The 12,512-nt window shown below is 28.5% G+C and overlaps 2 protein-coding genes across 4 annotated transcripts in view; both read left to right on the top strand.

Annotated features, from left to right (window-relative positions):
- Positions 1-1,486: 1,486 nt before the first annotated feature.
- Positions 1,487-7,465, top strand: ACYPI38240 (probable phospholipid hydroperoxide glutathione peroxidase). Of its 3 annotated transcripts, none has more exons than XM_008188799.2 (7): positions 1,487-1,736; positions 1,815-2,116; positions 3,999-4,123; positions 4,192-4,336; positions 5,365-5,510; positions 6,500-6,584; positions 7,166-7,465. In XM_008188799.2, the coding sequence occupies exons 2-7, from the start codon at positions 2,057-2,059 to the stop codon at positions 7,196-7,198; spliced, it is 594 nt and encodes a 197-aa protein (XP_008187021.1). In that variant the 5' UTR covers positions 1,487-1,736; positions 1,815-2,056; the 3' UTR covers positions 7,199-7,465.
- Positions 7,466-7,570: 105 nt separating this feature from the next.
- Positions 7,571-12,512, top strand: part of LOC100161198 (uncharacterized) — a 15,394-nt gene continuing 10,452 nt past the window's right edge. The window contains 1 exon segment of the mRNA NM_001162003.2: positions 7,571-7,690. Within this exon segment, the coding sequence (NP_001155475.1) occupies positions 7,640-7,690 (51 nt within the window). The 5' untranslated portion in view covers positions 7,571-7,639.

Genomic DNA, 12,512 nt, shown 5'->3' with positions numbered 1-12,512 from the left:
TCCAAATACGATTTAACTGTTAGACGAAAGTAGATAAATTTATTCGTAATGTTCGCAAGACGCAAGAAATTAATACTGATTAGTAATTACCGTGACACAGATACGAATAATGCATTTTCCAAACACTTGGCAAGAAGATGTTTGTTGTTTTTATAAACCTGAATATATCTAATTTTTTTACCATTATATATAGGTACAAGTGTACAACAATTATTTATTAAATTCTTATTTTTATTTTTTAGTTATACGTTGAAAAAAAACCCGGGAAAAAACCAAAATGATAATATAATCAATATTTTTGCGATATATCTTTTTCCTTTATTATAAATGCCTTTGTAAATTTTTAATAAATTGGACAAAGCTGGGCACTAACTAGTTAGTTTCAATTCATATTAATTTTGTAACTTAACTATTTGAATTTAATGTGTAAAATAATCTAATCTAACTAATAAGTAACTAGTTATTTTTGTAGCTTATTTTTTCATTTATTGAATGTTTCAATTTCTTATTTTGTTGTATTCTAATGACTGATATTCCAAGAAATTAAGGTTATTACTTACAGGGGTATGAAACTCCGTAAATTGTTCTATGTTACTTATTGTCTACCTATTTGATAAATGTTATCAAATTATCAGTTAACAGTTTTTTAATTTAATTTTTCATTCATCAACAATAATTCAAGTTAGTTATTTATCCACCTACTTAATAATTAATTTATATAATGCATTACATTTGAAAAAATGGTTTTTTAAATTTATATTTTAAACTAAAAAAAAAACTAACTTCTATCTAACCAACTAAGTTAGAAATTTGGTAAATTTCGGAAACTAACTTATATTCAAACTTGATTACTTTTTAAATTAAAGTGACTTAACTTGTTGAAAAAAGTGACCAACTTGCCTAGCTTTGAAATTAGATAAAATAGATATATTATAATTAATTGTAAAATATTTGAAATTTGAATGTACCTAGGTACCTATAGTTAATTTACACATAATTTTTATAATATTGTTAACACAGCAAATAGATTGTATATTATATTTTTTAATTATGCTTATCCTCTGATTATATTATCAGTTAAGTTTTTTTTCCGGGATTTGTATAGTACGTGTGTAACGGTTTAAGGGCCAGTTGTACCGTCTACGGTTAAACTAAGATTAAATTTAATTAGCTGATAACAGATATTTAGCCGTGCAAATTCGGACGATTAAACTCTGGTTAACTTTAATCAGAGATGGTACAACCCTAAGACGTCTCGAGTGCAATTGGAAAAGGTAATTTTAATCGCAATTGGTAAATTCCCGTTTTATCATCTGACGTTATTGTAACCGAATACGGATTACCTATTGTATAGACAACTACGCGCTATGCGTTTAGAAAGAAAAAAAATTGTACCGCGTCCAAATAACCGGTGTAAATATAACTTATTTTCGTTTCCGGACGGACTAGAGAAGTGAAAAAAAAAATTGAATTGTAGCTTAGTCGCTATCTAGCACCGCGGAAGACGGCCGATGCGAGTGTTGAGACAAACCCGTGAATATTACTACGACACGTACCATCACAACAATAATAACAACAACGCGGTGCTCACCGCTATATTAAATAATAATTATTGTGTAACCGTTGTCGAAGTCGTTCAGTATCGCGTTTTACCGCGGTTCAGATCGGATTTTTACCAGCTGGTATACGACGTTCGCACGCACCTCACATTAACCGGCCACCGGACGAAAATCAGAGTGCGTACGAACGTTAAAAAAAATATCGCTATTAATAACATCAAACAAGTAATGATATTGTAATACCTATGAATACAGGTGGTAAATGGTAATTATTAATTATCTCTAATAAGCTATCGGTCCGCTGAAAACGGAAAACACAAAGTAGGTACGTCTCGAAAGGCGTGACCGGCAGCGCCATCTTCCGGACAACACCGTCGGCCGACAGCCGCCCGCGGCATACCGCATAGATAGCGGTCCGCGAGAGACACTTCGCCCGACGCGCGACGTCGGCGATTTCCGACTGGCCGAAAACCACCACCGAGAGAAAAGACGCTGTCATGGGCCTGTTGTTCCGCCGCTTGTTGCCGTCCACTGTTGTCGTTTCCTCGTCGTTGATCGTGAGTATCTGCACAGACATTAATTTTAAATCGTAGGGCGTTTCGGGGTGTTCGTATTTCGATAGAAGGTCCGTCGCGCGATGATCGACGGTGACCTATGGCCGTTCTCGTCGTCATCGTGTGTTGTGGTCGACGGTCGAGCAGACTTGACCATAAAGTAGGTTATCGTACTTGATTCGGTGGGCACAGGGCGTCAGGGCGGGACTAGACATTTTCGATTTCTGATTTTACACCTATAGGGCCGATTCGTGAGTCGTGCGCGGATTAATTTGGGAACGCAATCTATGCATTTTGATCACGGTGCCTTTCTTGGCAATTGAGTACACTTTATAACTATTATTGTTCTTACACACCTAGTGATCTCATTATATTGTCGTTCGCATAACTAAAATCCACATTTATTTGTAAAAGTTAGAAGCAATTGAAAAATATATTGACTGATAATCTGACGGTTTTTAAAAATATTTGGTTATTGGAGAAAATGATTAACCTAAAAACGTTGATAATAAAAACATTACAATACATTATTAATATATTTTTATACAGAATTATAGAACCTATTAGCATGGTTTAAGTGACCAGGTGACCCAGCCCATTAATCATAGTTACTATGACGATGGGAACCATACCAATGAATAATATTAATTAACATGTATACATAGTATAAAACAAAGTCCTGCTGTCTGTCTGTATGCTTAGATCTTTATACCTACTCAACTGATTTTGATGTGGTTTTTGTAATTGATATTGTGATTCAAGAGGAAGGTTTATATGTGAATAACATGCATAATATAGTAAAAAAACGCCCGCAGGAGGTGCTCAAACAGGAATTTTGAGAGTTACGATAGACATTTTTGTTTATTAATGGTTTCTATGGACACAAACAAGTAGAAAATATTCAAATTTAAAAAAAATAATAATAAATCTTAATCTTAACAAAGTCCTGCGTCTGTCTGTATGCTTAGATCTTTAAAACCACGCAACGGATTTTTATGCGGTTTTTTTTAATTGATAGAGTGATTCAAGAGGAAGGTTTATATGTAAAATATAGTAGAGAAACCCTGATAATTTTTAATAAATTTACATACTTATGTATAATTGCATGGTGTACCTTGTGTATTTTGTGGTTGCCCAACAATGTAATCCATACTATAAATTAATAAAAAAAAAAAATGTATTTGAAATGTCCGGTAAAGATATCTTTTGCAATGTCCGTTAATAAATCACAGGGTTAAACTTTCAACACTTTCTATGTAGTAATTAATGTTAGTAATAGATACTTCAAATGAATAGTGTTGAATATTATATATTTATAAAAATGGCTGAGTTACGTACCTATTAGATTCAAAATAGTGTTTTGTATGGAAATTATAAAATAAGTAAATTGTCATTACCAATTTCCATGCTATTTATCATTTACATTAATAGTGTAAATATATAAATGTAAAATTTGTATAGGTAAAATATAATATTATTATTTTATATAATACCTAATAATATATAACTACACCAGTTCTATGTATAATTAAATGTTTATACAATGTTACCACACATGATTATTATATGACCATGAGTAATCATCAAGGTCAATGTGTCTACTGATAATATACATTATAAGAACTATAGGTGTTGTTGATAAATTAATATTCATTCTTTAATTCAACAATGGTAAACATTTCAACAAGTAGCATTTTGTTTGTATTGGTACTGGTAGTTGCTTTGGTGTTTAGCTTTTATTTGTCTGTAAGTAATTTATTAATGATATTTATGTAATCATTTTTATTGTTTTTATGAACTATGTACATAATTATTATTTATTTCAAATACTTAGAACCTACTAAAAATTATATAATTAAACAGGGTTTTTATTTGTATGCATTAGTTTCAGAGCAAAAATCTTAGTAGCATAACAAACAAAATGGCTGAAGATTGGAAGAATGCCAAATCTGTGTATGATTTCACAGTAAAAGATATCAAGGGAGAAGATGTATCATTGGAAAAATACAAGTATGAAGTACCATAATGAAACAACTTCATAAAAACTAACCTTTATTTGTTGTATTTTTGTTTCTCAGAGGTTGTGTGTTGATCATTGTAAACGTAGCATCCAAATGTGGTTATACATCTAAGCATTACAAAGAGTTGATTGAACTAGATGAGAAGTATCGTGACAAAGGGTTAAAAATTCTCGGTTTTCCGTGTAATCAATTTGGAGGACAGGTAAATTTACTACAATGATAATAATACATTTTTAATTTATTTAAACCAAATCATTTTAATTCATTATTAATTATTTTTATTTAAGTCTTTTTAAAATGAACACCATTTTTAATATTCTAATATTGGTCTAATTTAATCATATTTCTATCTAATATAATAAATCTTGGAATTGCCACTTGACCATTGTCTGTATGTGGACAACTTATTCCAGTCCATCGTTTATTATGTGGCTTTAAATTACATATTTTTTTAATTTCAATTAGATGAACTTATGAAGAATTTTATTTAATCTTTCAAGCTATAGGTAGTAAAATAAACCATTTTATGAATTTTTATATTAAAAATTTATTTTAACATCTTAATATGTTTATTTTTAATCTTAATAACAACTTTTTCCGTTTATTCATCTGAAAAACCATAATTATATAGTTGTTGAATATATTAAAATATGTGCATAATTTTTGCATTTTTTACAGTCATATTTTAATAAGTGAATGTCTAAATTGTTTGATGAGTCAAAATTAGACTAACATGCAAAATAGTCCAATTAATATGCCCTCATCACGAGTGGCAAATGTTCTACTACCAGGTTGGCCATTGACCGGACGTCAATATAATATGCTTTTAATTTAATTTTTTATGTATTTCAATTATATTTTGATCTTTTCATATTATACCTTCATGTTACTAATTTCATCATTAGTCAGCTATTATCTGCAATGGTTTTTATATCAATTTAATTTTAGGTTTATTTAGTTATGGAAGCATTTAACATTAATATTTGTTAATTCCTCTAAACTTTAAATATTAACAATTATTTAATTATAACATCAATATTCACTATGTATGCATAATATATGATTAAATATGAAATATTTTAAAAAGCAGTAAATAGATGTTTAAATAATCATCACCAATATCTAATAAGAACTTTACTTTAAAATTATTGATATTTATCATTTGGATATTAATGCTATACATATTTATTTATACGCAACCCATTGCTTATATCATAATATATTTTATAGGAACCTGGTGATGCTGATAGTATTTGTAGCTTTACTGCAAAACAAAATGTTAAATTTGACATATTTGAAAAAATTGATGTCAATGGCAATGACGCACATCCATTATGGAAATATTTGAAATCAAAACAAGGCGGTTTATTGATTGAGTAAGTAAATATGGTAATTTTATATTAATATACTGACAGTGAATATTTTAATGATTTTTTTAAACAAATTAATATTTATTTTATCTAGAATATGGTTTATGAAATACTATTTAATTGTTTGTTAATTTTTGTAATATCTACTTTTCAGAATATATTCTAATTTTTATATTGTAAATATTACATTTTATTTTGCATAATAATATAGTATATACTTAAATAATTCCTTATTAATATTATTATTATAATTATATGGATACAATATCACCTAAATTATGACATGTCATAGTAGATTTTTTAGATGGGGGTCCACCGTAGGCTAAGGATCCAGAGCTTACATTAAAAAGTAAAAATAAATGATTAAACATTGCATTATATGTAGGTGCTTTGATTGCATCTAATTCTTATATTAAAATAGAGGGTAAATAAAAATATAATTTATAAATAATTATAATTAATGGGTACCTACTAAGTTTATATTAATGTATAATTATACTAATACTAAAAGTATTGCTCATTAAAAAAACACTTAAAAAATTTTAGTTTTAATTTTAATTTTTCCAACTGTTATAATATGATTATTATTTATAAGTAAATTAAGTCAATAAGATTTCATATTAGTTTTTTTTATTGGTCTAAAGCCCGGCAACTATGTACATTAGCTATTGTGGGGGTTTTGGTTGTAACGGTACACTTAGGCCATTTTGTTCTTTCAATTATGGGGGAGGGTACTGTAGGTTTTTGGTAAACACATATGTTTGGTTTTGGCAGAATTTCAAATTGGGCACCCGTAGGTTTCTGCCATGCCCGTTTGAGGGATGGCGACCTCTCTCTAGACAGTTGCCTGCCCATGGTCGAGATTCAAACCGGCGACGGTATGCGTCTGAACCGATGACATAGTCCGCTCGGCCACTCTGTCCCCCTTCCCATAAGTTTACTAAGATTTATTGAAACATTAATTTAATTTCATAATCGTTATTTTTACCTTTCAGTTCTATTAAATGGAATTTTACTAAATTCATTGTTGACAAGAACGGACAACCTGTTGAGAGGCATGCTGCTAATGTTAGCCCTTTGGTAATAAAGTTTTTTTATTTAAATTATTTAAATAGTAAAAGTTTTACTAAATTAAATTTGTTTTGAGTAAATGTTATACTATTTTTAATTTTTCATTTCAGCCTAAGTAAATAATTTATATTAGGCAATACTTAATTGATTTACAAATGTGTATTTGTGTTATATGTTTAAATTTATATATTATTTTAACGATAAACTCAATAAAAATTTTTAAATTACAAAGAAAGAAATAACTAGCAAAATGAAAAAAAAACTCATAATGTATTTATTGAATGGAAATATTTACCTCCCTCCATTTATCATTGTCACTATTAATCAATGCAACTGCTACTTTATTGTTCAAAACTATTATGTCAAAGCTTTTAATCTCTAATCTATTTTTATAAATATTTTAGATATAATCTTGCTTACATAATTTTCAAACTAGAATATTATTATTTCTTAATAATTCGTATCAAGTATTTGGTATAACACTAGTGTATATTAAACTCTTTATTTTATCCATTTAATAACTGAGTATAATTCATCTAAACTCTAAAGTGTAAAGTTTTATTATAATATTACTTTTATTTTTTTTTCAGGGTTTGGAGAAGAATTTGGAAAAATATTTGTAAAATCTTTTATGATCAAAACAATAATTATAATCTTTCATATCTCAATTTATTCTATTAAAATGATTCAATTTGTTTTTCACTACATTAATAAGGCTGCAAGATATTATTATACCTATTGGCTATTAAGAATTGTTTTTTTTATTTATTTAATTTTTATATTTAGAAAACTTTATTTGCGTAATCATTATTTTGATCTTCAATGTATAAAGCAATAATAGTGTATATGCATGCTTTTTTTGTTTGTTAAAATATGGATCAAATCAATTATTTGTTTTTATTTACTATTTGTTTACTAAATCATGTATCCTGTCATTTTGTCAGCTCGGCAGTTGCATAAATCTATAAATATCAAGTTTCAAAAAGCAGCTGCACGTAAAATACTGTCAAACGGTTATCAGCATCATACAAATAATTTAAAAGTTAACGTTCTTAAAAAAAAAAATGAAGGTTCAAGAATATGTTCTTCCAATTTTTGCCGCTATTTCATTTTGGGTAAGTAAATTGATAAGACTGTTTGAACAACAGTATGGTTATACCTGAAATATGTTACTTGGTTTACTTCACTTGTGTATTGCGCAACCTTTATAAATGTATTTACCTAATTTGATTATTACAGTGGATCCCACTTAATGTGGACACATTGGGACCAAACTTTGCTCACATTAAGCGGTTGCTCATTTAAACCGAAATTAGTTATTTAGTATTCATTGAAATAATGGAGTTGGGACCAGACCTTATTGCCCATATTACGGGGATGTCTATATTAAACCCTACCCAAACTAAAATACGGTTTCCAAGGTGCAGCTTTCCGCAGCAACTGTTCTGCTATGGAACAGCATTATCGTTGCTGTGGCCGTCGTTTGTACTGATCTGGTGCGGCTAGCCACAATTTGCTTGGAAACTATACCATTAGGCGGAGTCCACAATATTTTACACTCTGAGTGGAACTATGAATGTATAGATTTTACAATATGTGTTGTTATTTTTTTTTGTTTATACATAAAATCTTTTCTAGTAGGAAAGTGAATATAGTTGGTACATTTCAATCTAGGAGGAAAAAATTAAAAATTCCCAGTAACTACTTCCTTTACAATTGGAAAAATACTAAATCAACTTTCAACTGAGTCGGTTGTTTTTTAATTAGAAAACAAAAAAAACTGTTAATACTTGGAATGTTCGGTTAAGAGGACGTGATACCTGCATGTGTTCTCTCCATCTCACAAGTGCATAACAGCAAATTATACGCAAAGCAGAACACGTGTAGCTTCGTTAGCTTAAAAATTAGATTAATTTATAAAATCTAATGGTAAGATTATTATCTAGATAACCTCATGGGCTTTTTATTATATTTTAATTTTTAAGGGAGTTATGAGTATTTTAAAATGTACAAACAATTTACAATTTTAAAATAATCACAGCTCGCTTTAAAATTAAAATATAATAAAATGCCCATGAGGTTGTCTAGATAATAATCTTGCCTTTAGATTTTATAAGAGGTCAATTCACTCTAGTTTTTAAATTAATGGAGCTACACGTGTTCTACTTTGCGTATAATTTGCTATATTAGGTGCGCACTTGTAAAACGGAGACAACACATGTGGGTATCACGTCCTCTTAATGTTTATAGATGCATTTTTTTACAGCATATAATTTTTGAAATATTTTGACAGTCATTTGTAGACATTTGAAATTTTCATTTATAAAATATGTTGACTCGGTCAAAAAGCTTGAAAATATAAAAACGAATACCTGTAGATACTTAACATTTTTGTAAAATTAAATATGTTAGCATTTTTTATACATAGTATACTTAAATTTTAAAAGTTTAAAAATAAACTTTGTAACATAGGCGTCTTCGCTAAGAATCGAAGTTTTTGAATTTAATGACTTATCGTTGAATTAAAATTTAACACATCTATACATACAGTGATTTACTCAGAAAAGAGGTACAGTCAACACCAAACTAAGTACAAAAGAGCGCTTACTTAATATAATACTACCCTTTTTTTTTAAATAAAACATTAAGTAATTTGTTTTCATAGAAAACAATATAGGTAAACTATAATCAATGAAATGAATACACATATTTATTTTGTTCATAATTTCATATATACGCCCAGTAGGTAATGTATTCAGTTCAGGTTCACATAGTATACACGTTTGAATAAAATATTTATATAATGTTGAGGTGCATTATTAGAATTAGATTTGTTGATTGGAAATACACTGAACAATATAGTTAACTTATTATTACTACCTATTTTAATTGATGCAAACGTATCAAATATTCATTGTGTAATAAATTAACATATTCCATATTTGTATGATTAAATGTAAAATAACAATGAGTACCTATCTATTTCATATCAAATGTGGAGTACCTAGTGAGTACCGCTAACGATTTTGAGATAAGGCGGTCAGCCAATATAGGTAACTAAGCAAGTACACTTTGTCGTTTTTTAGTTACAACAAAATAACAAAATCGATTTTTATCAAAAATTAGTTTTGCGTAAAAATTCCCGTTTTTCTTAATTTTTTAATTGTTTTCTCTTGACCCTATTGAATAGTAGTGAGAATCATAGGTGTGCGCAGACATTTGTGGCAGGGTGGACCAAGTCAATAAAGATTAAGAAACCTGAACTCTGATGGAAGAAACAATTAAAATGTTACATACTTTAATTTACCTACTCATAATCACCCACTATTTAAGGCACACATCATTCATATGATAAAAAACAGATACATATTTTTTAAAAATAAATAAGAAATATTTTAATTGTTAACACAGTTTTAAATTTTAAATAAACACAATTTCGCAATCTATAATGGTAATGTATTATCAATTTTATTTTTAAAGACATTTCATTTATTATCATTGAGTATCGATGTTATTTTTCACCTAGGTACCTATTTAATGTTTTATGATTTAAAAAATTGAAAATTGTGATGTACCTACCTAAACAAATTTCGGTACGTCTTGCAGGGTGGGCCACGGGCCACCCGACCTCTCTGTGTGCACGCTTATGGTAAGAATTTTCTATTTTGACTTCCTAAAAGTACCAACTAGATAAAAACCACAATCAAAGTTGAAAAACAATTTTGATTACTTGTCATGTGTAATAACCTACATACACAAAAAATAAATAAAAAAGACCTCATTATTGTAAAATCAATATTATATCGTCAGTTCGCTCAGAATCTAAAATAAATGATAACCAGCTGTCAACACTCAACAGTATGACAAAAATCAAACAATTTAAAATTTAGGTCTAAATGCGTAACGCTCCAATTTATTTTATTTCAACTTAGGTTAGGAACTTAGGTTAGAGGTTGTTCAGTATAATTTTCATAAATGTTAAAAAATTATAATAATCGTACGCACTCAATCTAAATATTATTTATATTAAGTGTACCAGTTCATGTACTATGTAAAATGTACATCCTTATAATAATGTATGGTTTGTTGATCGGTAGTTATAAAGTTATTCTTAAAAAAAAGTAGCATGTCAAATTTGATATATAAGACCCTTTTGGATGTTACCGTGATTGTATAAGTAATTTAGAAAAACTACGAGAATATTTATGTACAATATAATGTTCATAACTCTCTGATGATATTATAATAAGTAGATATATTAACCAATTACCTACCTGCCATAGTGCCATCCAAAGGTACTACTCAACGTCTATAACACCTTTCTTTTTAGATAATATATAATATGTAATATACAACCAAAAGACAAGAAGTTATTTCACATACTTAAATTGATGTACCTATTAGGTACGCTATTATATTATACCATATTACCATTTATAACTTACTAGTAAAAGAACTTATAAGGTACAATTCAGAATAAAAAAAAATGTGATTGGTAGAACATAGTACTTAGGTATTTGTTAGTAATTACCGTAGAAATTGAAATTTTTATTATTCAAACCAAATTATCCGTATCGAGATCGTTCCAAAGAGAAGCAAAAATAGAAACGTTTCCTATGTTTTGTATAATAGTAGGTACGTAATACGTATGAGTGTATGACATATCAACACCAATAGCTATAAATTATAATATATTGGTAATAAGTAGGTATATAAATATAAAATAATATATAGGTACGCCGTAAGACTGTAGGTACGTGATATTATAGACCAACCCTGCACCTGCCGCAAACATTGTAACGAGCCGAGACAGATGTAAATCATTTTGTAATACTCGAGTCTCGGATGCACATAAAAGTAATACATTAGTATTATGTAAATATTATAGTCGTACCTGCTATCGTTAAATGTCTACTTAACGTTTGTTCGCGACGAATGGCAGAAGCTTTAATAATGTATTAAGTTTTTAAATTAAAAAATTTCAAAATCTAAAAAATTGGATTTTTGTATCAAAATAGAGTGATATGATAATATTATATTTATCTGATAAAATTCTCAAAATAATGTCTCTAGAATAGTAGAATCTCTGTAGTCTGTATATGTATTGGGTATGAAGTATGAACAACTACTAGGTAAAGTAGCCATTATACAACATACATAGTATATTATACTAATTCGTAAAAAAGAAATAAGTAGAACGGAAGACGACGGCATGTGTTTTTGTGGGTAGGTAACCAACTGTTAACCCTGTAAAATTGGCCACTGCTCACTTCCTCATTATCATAGTAACATCACCCGTATATATAGTATAGGTAAATAGTAAATTAATGCTTGTAATTAGGCACACCTATGAAATTGCAATAATAATTATGTAATGTCGAAGATGGTCCCATACATGATGGCCATTGCACACAACATAGGTAGGTACACCTAATGGGTGTTGTTAAAATAGTAATAAATAATAATATTTAATTTGTATATTATGTACCGACACACCGACCGGCCGGATGAAAACTACGTTCATTGCAATGCTAATAAATGATAATAATAATATCGTTTAAGATGTTAACCGGACGTTTTTTTTGCTCCTAATAGCCTACCTAGCCTAGATTTCCTTTCCATATTATCTATAGTACCATTCATTCTATCATCGTTACTCATTTAAGGTTTATAGTTTATACTAAATAAAGATTTAAGTTACTGAGGCCATTTAAGATTCTAAACGGAACTATATTTTTATAATATACCGGTTGATTCTTTTATCATTGAACACTCATTAATTCAAAAAGTGTAAATTTTTTACATAGTTTCAAGTCGCTTATAAAACAGCGTTTTTCTTAAAAATTATATTTTTAAATATTTTTTATCCTTATAATTTTTTAAGTTTTTTACTTTTTTGAATGACAACATAGGGTTTTAATTTTATATTCCAAAGTG

The sequence above is a fragment of the Acyrthosiphon pisum genome, chromosome A3 (genome assembly GCF_005508785.2).
Source record: "Acyrthosiphon pisum isolate AL4f chromosome A3, pea_aphid_22Mar2018_4r6ur, whole genome shotgun sequence".
Taxonomy (NCBI): Eukaryota; Metazoa; Arthropoda; class Insecta; order Hemiptera; family Aphididae; genus Acyrthosiphon; species Acyrthosiphon pisum.
The sequence above is the reverse complement of the archived record's forward strand: the minus strand, read 5'-3'. Positions and strand labels throughout refer to the sequence as shown.